Here is a 15012-nt window from a genome sequence, read left to right as displayed (position 1 = left end):
TGGAAGACGAGGGCAGGCATGTTGATTTATTAGCAAACAAAGCAGCCTGCTGGTACCAGTGTACAAACTCTCAGCAGAACAGCACTTCCCGTAGAGGAGATATTTTTCTGATAGTTTAAGGAGGTGAGGTATTCTCCACTGATACAAGTGTTCAATGCTTGAGTTCGTCCATGTACCCCACACTGAAAGTTACTTGTTAACTGTCTGATGTCCGCTCACATACTCACAGCACATTACCCTACCCTGCTACGTATCCCTGCTACCCTGAATGATTAATTTAGGAAATCAAGGTTTAATATGTATAAGACTAAGTCTCTTTTGATTCATCTCAATGCTATCTGCCCCGACACATTTTGTTCACAAAAATCATGCATTGTTTTCTGTGTTTAGGTGCGAAGCCCAAACACCAAACTAAGGCGGGGGTCAAATCCACACTGACAAAACCTCCTCAGAAATCAGATACAACGAAGATCAGCAGGTGAGCTCTTCCTTAATGGTTATTATCAGTGTGCTTTCTCATCACTTCTTCTTTAGCTTCTTGTGCATTTAGTGAAATGTTAGGTGTAACGTTCTGTAAGTGCTTTCCTTGTCAACTTCCACATGGACGTTCTGCTTGTTGTGGGTCCACCATTCTACTGTTAAAGGCATTTAAGAACAATCTAACTCAAATGGAGTTAGATTGTTCTTTTGAGTGTTTCAAGAGCAAGTCAACAATCCAGCAAGCATTTTGGTTAATTTCCTGTAAATAAGCCATGCTAACAAAACTTCCAACTGGAGATATTTCTAAATATGAAACTGTGTTTTGCTTACCCCTCAGACTGTGTAGCATTCCATGTGTTTATGTTATATGTCAGACTTACGCAGCCCCAAGTACCAAGGCAGTGGAAAAAGCTGTTTTGTGATTAAAACAAATGTGGCCTATAACCAGGGCTGCACATAACTGGTGCGCAGGTGCGCATGCGCACCTGCGCCAAAAAAAGAGCACCGGGTCATTTGAAACAAAGCGCATTTGCGTACCAACATTGAGAGAGGGAGAGAGAGAAGGGAAAAGAGAAAATAGAGGATAGAGGAGAGAAGAGAGAGAAAGATATTTGCAAGTTGCATGAACCATGATATGAACTCAGGGCCGGCCCGTAGCGCTGGCTAGATGTTCGCCTAGGGCGCCAGATCTGTGGAGGCGCTGCGCTGGCAGCTCTGGGAGGGAAAAAAACATTTTGACCGTTGGGGCTCATCCTAATTTTCGGCCTTGATGTAACAATATTCATAATTAAGTAAATGTAACACCCTTTTCACCCCGGTTACACGTTTCATTTGCCCTGTATGATGGGCGCTGTAAGTGATGAAAATGGGGGATGTTGGCTTATCTGGCGCCCGCAGCTCACAGACAAAATGCGAGGGAGCGAGGGAGGGTGCACCGGTACCAGCGCTGTTGTTATTATAATCTGGTGCCGTGCTAGTTGCTCTAACGGATATAAGAAGAAGATGTTTCTACAATAATGTGGAGGGAGAGTCCTCTCCAGTCAGACTGAGAGGCTGATAACTACAGCTCAGTGAGGTAAGGACTCTTAGTCTAAGTTCAAACGGTTTGGTCACAATTTATGTAAACACATATTTCCAAGGCATTCCTTTATAATTATTGGGATAAACAGGTTTCAAATAATTCCAATGTATACTATAGGACAGTAACCAAAAATATCCTTTAAAACTGGAGATAAAAAAAAAGCATAAATAAATAAATGTTAAGGTAAAAATAAGATATGAATGAACAACACAAATAAAATAAGTTACATTCATTTGTTATTGGCTATGGTAGGTTATTGGTTATGTTCACATACTTATTTGATTACATCCACTTTTCTAAGAAGACAACAGAGACTTTCGACCCAAACCCAGCTGTTGACTTGTGGATGCAAGCAGCTAATCGCAGACTCAACCAGAGAGGAAGAAGTAGGCCTACATCATCAGCTACCATGTCTGACAGAGAGGAAGACAGTGAGGAGAACAGTCAGGAGGGTAGTGATGACGGCTTGTAGGATTACTGGTCGTGCTAATGTTGTCTTGTGTTCACCTCTGCATGTGTGTTCAGTGTTCACCTCTGCATGTGTGTTCAGTGTTCACCTTTGCATGTGTGTTCAGTGTTCACCTTTGCATGTGTGTTCAGTGTTCACCTCTGCATGTGTGTTCAGTGCCGTGTGTCTGGCAAATAAAGTCAAGACCCCTCAAAAGTTACGGTTTATTTCATTTTAAGGATGAGCACCAAGCAACATCACCAGGTGCTCCTTTGAGAACCAGGGCAAACAAGTTATGTGCACCCCTGCCTATAAGAACTCAAAGGATGGAAAAGGGTCCTGAAATTTGACTCGTGACTTGTAAAGTACAAAACATATAACAGAATGACAAAAAAGAGAGCGTGAGAATCTAAATCCTCAAGTACAGCACACATGTCTGCTATCCAAAAAACATCACCAAACAATGGAATTAGCTAATTATTTAAAACATTCAAACAAGAGCAGTGAATCAAACTGACTATTTCACTATGGCCAGGCCAAGTTGCAACATGAGCTCAAAGACAATATAACCAACTCCAGTAGCTGTAAGCATTCAGGGCCTAGAAAGCAAAACAGAAAACTGTCAGGAGGCAAAAGCAGCTGTGTAACATATTCTGACATACTTTAATCTGCCTTTCAAAGATGTTAAAAATATCCTTTTTACAAAAAATCTGCATCATTCAAACTGGGAGCACATCCATTTTTAACAGCCTCCTGCAAAGAAACCATGTAAGTTTGCCAGAAAAAGCTGATGGCCTAACAAAAGATATTGTTGTTGCATATTTTGTAAAGAAACAGATGGTGCAGGTAACAGTTAATCCATATTGTATTCAACTTCTGGATTTGTGTGCTGAGAATGAAGATGCTCTGGAAGATTAAACTCCCCTCCAACCTCAATTTACGTAGCGAGAATAATCCTTTGTACATCGTGTATTTTTTAAACATGGCCCTGTCGTATTAAGTAATGTGGAATCTGTAAAACTGTCCTGTGTCCAGTGAACTCGCTAATATGTCAGATAATATGCTCCCTGTTCTCTTGTTCCTCCTACACTTAGATTGAGTTAAAATCCAAGGAAGAACATCCTTCAGAAGGACAACAACTTGAAATTCTTTGCCTTCATAATCAGTTCATGTCTCAGACGCTTGTCCTTGACAAAATGGGAAAACAACTCTGCTGCCCCCCGCTGGTGCTGAATATTAATCCATGATTTAATTTCTCTGTGACTCTTCTTATGAATATCTTGAAAGATGATGTGAACCATCATGAATTTAACGTTGCGTTTTTGTTTCCGTCAATCAATAGCAGTCCTATCAATAGGTCCAGTGCAAGAGAAAGTGCTAAAGTCAAGACTAGTGCAGCAGAGAAAGCATCTACAGGAGGGACAGCAGCAAGAGCAGAAACCAAGGGAAGAGGCACACCAGACCATGGTGAGATGTTCAAAGTCTGCTTAATTTAAATGTCTGTCCATATACTGTACAAAGTACTAATGTTCTATTCTGTCTTTGGGTTAGTCTCTAAGCTTGGATCAAAAAAGCCTGCTTCCCTGAGGAAAGAAGACAGCAAGGACGGGTTGAAATCCTCAGCACCAGAAAAAGCAGCCATTGAAGTTCAAAAAAAGAAGACCACAAAACCTGCTTCGGCACCTGGAGCCTCAGCTAAATCAAGTGCTAAACCACCAAAAGCCTCTTCGGCCCCCTCCAAGCAATCTTCAGTAGCAGCTGCCAAGTCCGGACCAAAGCCTACGGAGAAAGCTTCTCCAAAATCAGCAGGAACTTCCAAAACCTCACCTGCTACCAAGAAATCAGCAACTAAAGGAAAAGAGACAGTCAATGGCAAAGACTGTAAAACGGAGTCAGCGCCAACAGAAAACACTGGTGAAGTTGCAGTGCATAAAGAGAGTACAGAGGTAGAATTCTCTGACCAGCCTGCAGCACAGCCAACAAACCAGAGTGAAGGGGATTTACTTAGCCAGCAACTAGAATCTAAGCAGCATCTCCAGAAGACTGAAATACTGTCAGAAAACACTAACTGTTCAGCTAGCAACACGCCTCATGTCAAATCTGCTAAGGTGGACACTTGCAAACAGACTGAAGGGAGTAAAGTGAAACCGCCCCCAAGCGGAGTCATCAGTGGAGGGCAAATTCACGAGGACGGCTCCAGAAATTGTCAGAGAGATACCGAACGTCTCGTAGACACACCATGCAGCGTGTGCAGCACTGGCCCCCCCTTAGAGGACTCCTGGAGTGCCGTCCACCATCAGGTCAGCCCCGAGTCTGAGACCTGCAGCACACACACCACCTCCTCCGACGACATCAAGCCCCGCTCGGAGGACTACGACGCCGGCGGCTCGCAAGACGACGACTGCTGCTCCAACGAAAGAGGCGTTTCAAAGTGCGGCACCATGCGCTGCCACGACTTCTTGGGTCGCAGTAGCAGCGACACAAGCACCCCAGAGGAGTTGAAAATGTACGAAGGCGGGGCGGGGTTAAGAGTGGAGGTAAGGCTGCGGGGGCGAGAAGCGGAGACCACTAGCGAGGAAGAGGGAGTGAGACAGCTTCCTCGCTCCTGGTTGCACCGAGACGAGCTTCCCGTAGAGGAGGAGCACTCCGAGGTGGAGGCAACGGTGACGGTGAAAAGCATCCCCGACCACCAGCTCTTCTCCTCTGAGGAGGAAGATGAAGAGGCGACGGAAGATGACAGATCTGAAGTCGAGGTGCTTCCGGGGCAGGCCCCGCTGCCACCATCTGAATCCTCTCCAAACTTTCAGGGGATCATCAACCTGGCTTTCGACGATGAAGCCGCTGACCAGGATAACGATCAGGCCGACTACCAGACCACGGCTAACTTTCGCCGCTCAGTGTTGCTCTCTGTTGACGAGTGTGAGGAGTTGGGTTCAGAAGAAGGCGGCGTCCAAACGCCACCTCAGCAGCCCAGTGAGGGTGCGACTCCCTGTGACGTTTTCGAGTCTGACTCCACAACTCCTCAGACCAATTTTGCTCCAACCAACAACCAACTGAACCACCTGAAAGGCCATCTTGAAACTGCAGACAGAACGCATACAAAAACAGACGAGGAACAGGATGAAAAGTCCTCTGTGTTCCTTACAGAGATCCAGGCGGAGAGTAACGGAATAAAGTCTAGCGTCCCTCTCTTGGATGCTGACATGAGAGACCTGCCTCCCCAGGAGCGCCCATGCCACCTGGATCTCCGGCACACAGAACAATACAACGGAGGGCCACGCAAAAATCACTCCAATCCCACAGAAAGCAAGAAAGCTGATTTACATCTAGACTTAAAAGAGCCTCAGCAGACAGGGGACTCTCCTGTACATGCTGCACAATCTCCAGCAGGTAATGTATGATCTACAGACCCTTATAGACCCCAAATCCAAATTCACCTCCTATCCCCAAGGTATAGTTTATCCCTGCAAGATTCATCCTCCTCTGCTCCAACTGCTAGACCTTACCCACACCCAACATGTACCTATCCCTCTTTCAGAAAAAGGATATAGTGTAGTAACTAAATATAAACACAAGTTCAAATTCAAATGAAATCAGTAGTCATCATTTCCACCCATTGATTGTGTAGCTGTTGTAAATTTGAATTTGCAACATCAATATCCTTTTAAAGATGGAGTTTGGTCTCATCATAGTCCATTTAGCTGTACATTTGAAACAACTGAACTACCTGTAGTCAGAGGCATTTAGGCCTTGGTAAGTCAGTTTACACAGAAACAGGGGAAAGCAGTGTACGTGTCACTCACACTGATGATATCAATTGTATATGTGACATTAAAAAGAATATGCCTTGTGACAAGGCCTGTTAGATAGTTCTACCCATGCACTTTCATGTACATACAAATCACATTGTTTTGGTTATTGTTGTCATTTCCTTTATGCAGTCAGAATAGCAGTTGTCCTTTTTAGAGTCAAAGAGAATTTGACAAATTTGATGGAGCTTTAAATATAGTTTTAAAATCAATATATCGTTGCTAAATTAATTTAGTTGGTATTATTAAAATGGTGTTTCCTAAAAATAGAATACATTCCAAAAAGCCCCATCACTCAGGAGATGTTGCTCTAAAAGTTTTCTTCTGCTTTGGTGTAAAGGATAGATGTGTTTGGCTTTTCCTTCATTAAACCATTGTCATTCTAAGAAGGACAAACATATCTCCAGAAGCCCTTTTTTATTTGTCTTTTGGCTTCTCATCGATGGCCCCTTGTTTACAGCGATTAAAGGAACATCTAAAAATAACATTCAAAAGATTTGTTGATGTGAAAATGCTATATGTAGCACCTGGCATCAAGGTAAAACACACAAATAGATTAGCTGAACTGCCACTGCTTGTCAGAAAATGGGGAACTTTTCCCTTGCATTTTCTTACTGACCATCTTTATTTGTATTCATGAATGTCCCTGAGTTTTGTGTTTGCTTTTTTTTTGTTGCACTGCACACATGCATGCTTGAATTAAAAAAATGTGTCATCCTCCTCTGCTATCAACCATTTGTGTCTTTTTTCCCCACATTCCATGACCTCTTGTCATACCCAATAGACTTAAGTGTAGATAGACGTCCACTTTGAAAGAAGACTGTGGTTTGTTGTCTATGAGCTTTTGTTCAGTAGGTTTGTGTAGTGTCAGTAGCCTCCTCTGTAACGTATGTGATGACTCTTGAGCAGCTCTCATTGTCCTGCCATGTCTCTCTTTCTTCACTATCATATTTTGAAAAATAAATCCTGTGCACCTTTACTGAGGGTATATTCCGATGCAAACATGTAAATTACTTTGTTTTTAACATCAAACAATGATCCATCTTTTGCCTTTCTGGAATTGTACAAAAAATTGAAAACACAAAGAATGTAAATTGAACTTGGTGGTGTGCCATCTTTATGTGCTACTAAGTAAAGCACCGTTTGCTTGCATTTTAGGTTTTTGTGACAAGTCTGTTCATTACGTCTGCAATGACCTGCACGTCAAAACATGACTGTTAGCTACTGAGTTCACTGGTGCTGGCGATGCATGGCTTACTTTGTTTGAAAAGGTGGATAAAGAGATGCATTCGGATTCCTCTGTGCGTTACCTTTAAGGCAACTGTATTCACCTACTGTAGCATCCATATTTTGAAGTAATGATGTTTCAAATGGCAACACTATGAAGAATTATGAAGTCATCATTTGAAACACCATATTGTGAGCATCAACATCACTGCTTTTATAATGTTTATAACTTCACTATGGATTATCTTTTAAGGGAAACCGTTGCATTAAGGGTAAACATGTAGTCATCACTGTTGTATGAAACTAGGCAGTGACCAGCCTCTGAAATGTGAAGAAAAGGAGTGAATCAGTTTGTCATTTTGCAGTATTGTCAATTGTTTTTAGGGGACAATGGTTGTGACAGATCGGATCAAACCTGCAAACATGACCGCCGACCATCCAAAGCACTATCTCCCATTTACGAGCTGGATGTTGGAGAAGCCTTCGAGCAATGCTCGGAAAAGGACAGGAATGTTAATCTGAAGGCAGAGCAAGAAAAGCAAAGAGAGGACGATGAAAAAAGCAATGAGTTTGCAGAGCGGGACTGGAGCATGCTCAGGCAGCTCCTCTCAGACCACGAGTCCAACCTGGGCATCATAAACCCTGTGCCTGAGGAGCTAAACCTGGCCCAGTACCTTATCAAGCAGACTCTGTCCCTTTCACGTGAATGCCTGGACTCTCAGGGCTTCCTGTCCCCAGAGAAGGAGACCTTCAAACGCTGGGCGGAGCTCATCTCGCCCATGGAGGACTCCTCCACCAGCATCACAGTAACAAGCTTCTCCCCAGAAGACGCTGCATCTCCTCAGGGGGAGTGGACCATCGTGGAATTGGAAACACATCACTGACTACTCACACAGAGGAGAACCTGCCGGACAGTTGTCACCTCTGTGAACGTTGAACCTCTAAATATTAACTTTGTCTTAATTTATTCTTATTTATAATCATGCTGTCTCAAACATTTTCATCTTTTTTTTTTCTGGACTTTGCAGCAGTTTATTTTGCATTCCCCATCATGCCCTCAGTGGACAGTTTTTTTTACACAAACGGGATGTTATGCATGCTAATATTTTTTGTATGTCTGACTGTTTAATTAATGTTGCTTCACAGCTCTAGAAAGAATAGAGTAAGGAAACAAATATATTTTTTCTCATGGCAGTCTTCTGATAATATGGTTGACTGAAGTTTCTTAAAGAAAAAAATAACAATGGCCTACTGGCTTGCATTTAATGTCATATTGAAAATAAAGATTTGTGTTTATTGAAAAATGAAAAGTGTTGGTCACTGACAAGTCACAGAAACGTATTATTTTGTTCAATGTTACCTGGGTGCACTGCACAGATGTAAGTAATACTGTTAATTAACATGTGTTTACTAGTTGGGCTTGCTAAGACTTGATTATGTTATTACTTACAATTGTGCTTATCATGCTGTGAAATAAGCACATAGGCCTAATGCACACAGGTATCCCAACTTAATTACCTAATAATAGTTTTTTTTTTTTTAAAACGAAATTATAAAACCATAGAAGGTGCCTTTACCGTTAGTATTTGTTATTTCTCGTCTCAAAAACGTTAAAGGATGGTTTTGAAATAGCATCGCAGCGCCTTCTCGTGGTCCGATACACTGCCATACAGTCTCTATGAACACTGCGAATGGACCGCGAGGACATTCCAGAAAAGACGACGCCTCATTAACCGCTCTAATATTTAGCCTTTCATTGAGCAGTGGGTTATGGCGACACACACAGGAACAACTCCTCAGTGGAAAACAACGATTATAGTCAGCACTTCACTTCAGGTAAGTGATGGGTTAACTCCTGAGTAGTCAAACATTTATTTTAGACTTTAGTGTCAGATATTGGTAAAATAAATAGATAACGTGAAGAATATCGGTTTGCTAGAGCTAGCTAGCAAAGCAATGCCTAATACAAAACGCAAAGTGTTGGTTAAGATAACACTTGTCGAAATTTGACTCATTTAACTTTGTCTGGTTTTAAACGACTTTAGGAAATACATGTATGTGATTACCTGTATTTGTTTCACCAGAGCCATGACACAAGCAGGATGCTAAGCGCTCAGCAGCACCGAATCAGGTTTTCAGACGGTGTCGAGTCGGGAGCCTTCATCTTCCCTCTGTCAGGTAAACCTGCTGCTGGTTAGATAGACCCCTTTAATACACCTGCCTTACACTTCAAACCCAGTAACGCTATACAATATTAATTTCAGTAGTGTAAAGTAAATAAGTATATTTACTCAAGTACTGTACTTAAGTACAATTTTCAGAGACTTGTACTTCAGTATTTCAATGAATGCTACCTTTACTTACTTTGCAGATTTGGATTAATGTGAAATATAAACGACAAACACTTAAGACTTTAGTTCCACCTGGAGTAAATTCACAAGCTACTCTTCGGTATAAAATGTATTTAAAACTAGCTGTACCTTTACCAGCTTTGATAACGCTTTAATGCATCGATAATTATATAAAAAAACGTATAATATATATTATTTAGAAATGGGCCAATCTTCAGAATGAGTACTTTTACATTTGATATTTTAAGTATGTTTAGATGCTTATACTTTTGTACTTTTACTTGAGTAAAAGTGTTATACATTCATAACACTTTAAATGCATGACTTTTACTTGCAACAGAGTATTAATACACTCGGAGTACTTCTCCCACCTCTGTTAAGTTTGCATTTATAATAGAACTTTGACTCTGTAAAGTGTCTTTGAGTATCTAGAAAAGTGCCCTATAAATAAGATGTATTATTATTATTAACACAGAAGCCACTTACACAGGCTGAACTTGGGAAACAAATTACCACAAATATTTGTTTATAATATGTAATGGAAAAGGTCTCACAGTAACATGTTTAGTTTAGTTTAATACATTTAACATTCTCATAATGTTCTAGGTACTGCATTTCTTTTGCTTGACCCTCAAGACCCCTTGGAGCATTGTGAGGAATCTGGACTCATTGAGAGGATAAAGACGTTTGTGCAAGTACACCGGAACAGCTTTCTTCTTCTATACGCCCCCTTTAATGGGAAGAAGGAATTGGAAATATTGTCGGTGCTTCAAGACAGGTAGATAAATAGCTGTGTTATGTCTTTCCCAAGTTGTAACCCCCTTGTTGTGCTTGGCTGGCACGTATGTAGCTGGTAATATAGGCATTGAGATTCTGACATCTACATTATTTGCATCTCTTTCAGATTTTCTGGCAGCAACCTCAGGATCCTGCCTGTACGAAACAATGCTGAGATCGTCAAAGGAATGTTGACTATTGCCAAGGTAACGACAGAGGCAGCACACAACAGTTATTTGGTCAATGTACATTATAAGTTAGACAAGCTGTTTTTGGCCTTGTGATATTTGAAGTAAGGCTCATCTGTCTGCAGGCCACCAGTAAGCCCCATGTAGACAGTATCCGCGACCGGATGTCCCTGGCTCGGGCTCACATCATTGAGAACAGTCCTGTGTGGGAGATGCTGAGAGACATTCTATGAGCTCACCATATGATTCAGCATTGTTTCACACACTTAACACTTGTGTTTATTTGATGCTAACTATAGTGCACGCCTTATACAAAAGCACATTTAAATCCATGTTTATCACAGTTTGTTCTATTTTTACATTCTTTTTGTATTGGTCAAGCAGAGCACATCAAATAAACCTTCATAGAAATATCCCAGCAGTCAGAGGTGACACCTCAGTTTAGTTTTTGGCTCTTCTGCTTTTCATCTGTGATCTCTTCAATGCGGAATATAAGACTTTCCATCAGGTCAAATGTGACCAAAGCACTCTGCAACACCTGTGACACACGACAATAGTCAGATTGCTTGTCCTACAAAGGTTCACATCCAAATCATTATTAATAGGAAAGACTGTTTCTGTACCTGGTGCTGGACCTCTGGGGACATATTTGACATTTTCTCCTTTTTCACCGTTATGCTTTTGACTAGTCGGCTGGATCTGGCAGCATCTCTGGCTTCTGGGGCGGAACATAGAGATATTCCACAGTGTATTTGATCACCTTCTATGCAAGGTTATTTCAACGTCATTGTGTTACACAGATTAGGAGCTATACTGTACCTCTGGCTTTTATCTTTTGATCCTGCCGCAGTGCCTTCAGTTCAGCAGCATAATATCCTCTTGATATGCTGATGCACACACGCAGCATTTGTAGGTATTCATCTTTGATCCTGCACAGCTTCTCCCACACAATCTGAAGGTAGGAGGAGAAGATGATCAGCTTTGCGCATTTACCAGGCAGGAGAGTAGTCTTAAGTAATACATTAGACTGACTTACAGTGCTCCTCAGGTCTGTGTCCCTGATAAGGAGGTAGCGTAGAAGATTCAGACTCTCCATTATCCTGGATACAAAAGACAGGACTTAGTCTGCTTCATGTGTACCAGTTCTCACAATTACAGAGCCAAAATGTCTATCACTTCATCACATCCAAAATAAATGGTGTCACGAATTATGCCTCGACTCTGAATTTAAACATAAACAGATCTGTCCATATGTTAAACTATTCAATGTCACTCACTTGTCCATACTGTTGAGCAGATCTGTCTGAGCCCCTTGTGGCAAAGACAACACCAGTCCCAACAGCGGCAGAAGCTCCTCCCCCAGAAACCATTTATTGGCATTACCCTGCAGGAGGAGAGTGAAGGATTTAACACCTTCAACAAATGTCACCAGCTGAAACGCTGAATTAGGTCATCATGAATAAGCATGAATCCAGCTGCAGGATTTTCTAAAATATTGCTTAACATTCTATTATGATGTTTGTGAGACTGTTTATCTTACCTTAATAGAACATTCAACCTGATTCCTGATGTTCTTTACTATGTAACTCTCCACTCCTGCATGGTGGCTGGTTTTCAACATGCACCTGCAACAGAACATATAACCTTTGTTATCAGATGTCAGCAAATGCAGAAAATAATCAAATAATACAGCAAAGACAAAGTAAAACATCAATCCGATGTCTTCCCTAAAAGTGAGGTACATCAACTTTTGCAATAGTTAGACACTGGTGAACAATTGTGACGTATTGATTTAAAACTACAAACAAAGTTTACATTAGATCACTAATGGGTGAACAATTGTATCCAAAAAACAGTATGAAAACACCACATGTGAATATTAATGATTAGATTATCCATAAATATAGATATTTAGTCATTTATTTTACATTAGAATATGTGCTATTGAAACATGAACATTTGGTATACTGTTCCTTCTCTAATGATTCTCTCACCTGAAGAACTTGTGCTTTGCTTCAGAATCAAATTTATCGATACAAAGTTGTAAAACCTGTAGTCCCGTTTCTCTCTGGGGAAGCAGCGATCACACAGAAAAGAAAAGTAACCACGTCATTGTGTTTTACAGTTCCACAGATATACAATGAACATCCTAATCAAGCGTCGTTGTTTACTCACCAAATTCTGCATTGGGCAATCGGTTAACACTTGCCGCAGGTTCTGTGAATGTCAGCACAGCACAAGTCACTGATTGGTCAAAAGTATCCAAATAGTGGATTAAACACACAATATGCTATTTCTTCCAAGAGTCTTTCAAATAAAACACAAACAAAAGAGTGTTGTGAGGTCAAATACTCCGGTTCAAATATATGTTTAAAATGACCCAGATCAAGACACTGTATATTCAAAATGTATGACCACTTCTGGCAAAGCGCAATAATGCTGAATCATGCTTTTAGGGCATGCGAAGTGTTTACAGGCGGCCAAAGGAAACAGGCCGTACATTGATTGAAATTAAGAATCTCTCTGTGATTGAAAATGGTTTCAAACATCTGCCAATATGTACAGTAAGTACACAGCTCAAGAAAATATATAACACAGGTCTAGTTGTTATGGATATATACATATGTAAGTACGGTCAGCCAGTCAAAATCACAACACCCTGCAGAAAACCTGCTCCTGAGGCTGCTTGCCATACCTGGGGTGCACTGTAGAAGCTCTTCAGATCCTGTAGGCTCACCGGAAGGCTGTTGTCCTGCACATTTTCCAAGCTCTTTTCATACAGTGCCTGAGTGAAAATACACAGTTATGTCCATCCAACCATCGACTTCTACTTTTCTACCTTATTACACCTCTAGGACTGACTGCATGTTGTTGTGGCCTTACCAGTCCTTTGAGCACGTGGGATTCCTTTTTGCTATCGATGAAACAAGATTACAGGTCATTCAAAAACGAATTGAAAAGCATTACTACATTCAGGTCTTACTGTAGTGACAGCTTACCTACTGAGCAGTTGATTGATGTATTCCATGTTGCATTGAAGAACAAATACAGGACTGGAACAGCAGGAAACAAAACAATGTCAATTGTTTGTCAAAATGGACAGGACCTCTTGGTGACTGTCAGTGAATGCATCATCAGTGTGACCACTATATGGCTTTTCAGTGTTTCACCTGAATACTGCTGGAAAGCTGTCGATGGTGATGAGCTGGACGAACAGTAAATAAGCCAGACACGCTCTGGACTCCTTGGACTCACTGCTGTCCATCTGGGGGCTTTTCTTCAGAGGGCTGAAGAACAGGAGCTCTGATAGAGACTTTTGGATTGCTGGTAGTGTGACCTGCAGTGATGCACGGTGACATTCAATCACGACACTCATTGTTGAAATGCTTTCCCATTTATGGAACACTTGCTCTTACCATTATCTCTGTTGCAAAGAGCCACAGTGAGGATTTTCTGTCTCTGTTCAGTTCAGCCTCGAGCAAAGGCTCCCTCAAGCTCCGCATGCAGCTGCAGAGAGGCATTAGCAACAGTGGTTTCATTTAGCCTATACACCGAAATGTGAGTCACTATAGGCAAACATGTAGTTGTTTCAATGCACTGTTTACAAAACATATATTTAAAGGCCGCTTTCTAAGTTCTGTTTTTTTTCTTATACCCTGAGCAAGAAATGACTTTCTGCTTCAAATGGGCAGATATTTAAATAATGCCAAACTTATACATTCAAACATAACATTTCAGAAAAGTGAAATGACCAAAACATACAGTTGGTTAAATGAGGTACCCCATTCACCTGTAGTATCTTATCTCACCCCCATAATGAAAGAAAACAAATGACCTAAAACAGACAGCAATGAACAAAGATAACTGCATTGATCAATTGTAATGATAAATAAAGTACATTCATCAAAATACAAACAGAGAAGCAACATTTAGTTAACTCTGCCTTTACCACAGCCAAACGGAGAAAACAACGTACAACTTGAGAAGCTCGGTCCTTAGCTCCTCATCCTCAGAGGTGGTGACGGAGCTGCCAATCTTCCTCTTCACCTCCTCTACGAAAGGCTTTGTGAAGTTGGTCAGGGCGTTGTAGCAGCGACACAGACCGTGCTCATCCTCGTCCTCCTGCTGCGAGCTGTAAGGCACAGGCAGGCGGGACAGCTGCTGCTGCAGGGCGCCCAGAGCAGAGCCCAGCCTGGCTGCCTTGCTGTCCTCCAGCTGCAGCAGCACTGCAATACACAGGACCATGTTTGCATTAGTGTACAGCAGGGGGAGCCATACTCCATGAATACATCAAGAGATAAAACATATCTCTTTACCATAAGCTGCCACAGGCAAGACTATTGCAGTTGTGCAATAAACCCTCCCTTCATGAATGTTATTTTTATTTTTTATTTGACCTTTATTTAACCAGGATAGGTCTCATTGAGATTACAAATCTCTTTTTCAAGAGAGTCCTGGCCCAAGAATGGTAACAGCACAGTTTCAGACAGTTTTACAGTTACAGACAATTAAAAAACACACAATCACAACACAGTCTTACACCAAGTTTAGCCAAAGCATTTACAGACACAGCGGCCTGCTTCAAGGTCAGTTCAAGTTGCTTTGAGTGTTTCTAATGAGACCAGCTCTCTGAGTTTCAGCTCAGTTTGAA

At 41.5% G+C, this 15012-nt stretch overlaps 3 protein-coding genes across 5 annotated transcripts in view; 2 read left to right on the top strand and 1 right to left on the bottom strand.

Moving 5' to 3' along the window:
- btbd8 (BTB domain containing 8) overlaps window positions 1-8355 on the top strand; it is a 38403-nt gene extending 30048 nt beyond the window's left edge. For all 3 annotated transcript variants that reach the window (XM_034235620.1, XM_034235623.1, XM_034235622.1), the window contains exons 16-19: window positions 391-478; window positions 3352-3476; window positions 3561-5399; window positions 7430-8355. In XM_034235620.1, the coding sequence (XP_034091511.1) occupies window positions 391-478; window positions 3352-3476; window positions 3561-5399; window positions 7430-7929 (2552 nt within the window). In that variant the 3' untranslated portion in view covers window positions 7930-8355. The remainder of the gene's footprint in view (window positions 1-390; window positions 479-3351; window positions 3477-3560; window positions 5400-7429) is intronic.
- Window positions 8356-8741: 386 nt separating this feature from the next.
- Window positions 8742-11569, top strand: LOC117559077 (uncharacterized protein C1orf146 homolog). Its single transcript, XM_034235719.1, has 5 exons — window positions 8742-8881; window positions 9130-9223; window positions 10003-10174; window positions 10301-10379; window positions 10487-11569. The coding sequence occupies exons 1-5, from the start codon at window positions 8816-8818 to the stop codon at window positions 10592-10594; spliced, it is 519 nt and encodes a 172-aa protein (XP_034091610.1). The 5' UTR covers window positions 8742-8815; the 3' UTR covers window positions 10595-11569.
- The window catches only part of LOC117559012 (glomulin-like), a 10952-nt gene continuing 6630 nt past the window's right edge, over window positions 10691-15012 (bottom strand). Inside the window, exons 3-17 of the mRNA XM_034235606.1 lie at window positions 14338-14576; window positions 13778-13868; window positions 13532-13698; window positions 13361-13414; window positions 13245-13275; window positions 13057-13146; window positions 12537-12578; window positions 12356-12429; window positions 11902-11986; window positions 11791-11793; window positions 11639-11745; window positions 11398-11461; window positions 11181-11313; window positions 10985-11079; window positions 10691-10899 (exon numbers count right to left, since the gene is read on the bottom strand). Coding sequence (XP_034091497.1) covers window positions 10798-10899; window positions 10985-11079; window positions 11181-11313; window positions 11398-11461; window positions 11639-11745; window positions 11791-11793; window positions 11902-11986; window positions 12356-12429; window positions 12537-12578; window positions 13057-13146; window positions 13245-13275; window positions 13361-13414; window positions 13532-13698; window positions 13778-13868; window positions 14338-14576 — 1377 coding nt within the window. The 3' untranslated portion in view covers window positions 10691-10797. The remainder of the gene's footprint in view (window positions 10900-10984; window positions 11080-11180; window positions 11314-11397; window positions 11462-11638; window positions 11746-11790; window positions 11794-11901; window positions 11987-12355; window positions 12430-12536; window positions 12579-13056; window positions 13147-13244; window positions 13276-13360; window positions 13415-13531; window positions 13699-13777; window positions 13869-14337; window positions 14577-15012) is intronic.

The sequence above is a fragment of the Gymnodraco acuticeps genome, unplaced genomic scaffold, assembly GCF_902827175.1.
Source record: "Gymnodraco acuticeps unplaced genomic scaffold, fGymAcu1.1, whole genome shotgun sequence".
In the NCBI taxonomy this organism is placed as follows: Eukaryota; Metazoa; Chordata; class Actinopteri; order Perciformes; family Bathydraconidae; genus Gymnodraco; species Gymnodraco acuticeps.
This window is presented reverse-complemented; position numbering and strand designations above follow the sequence as displayed.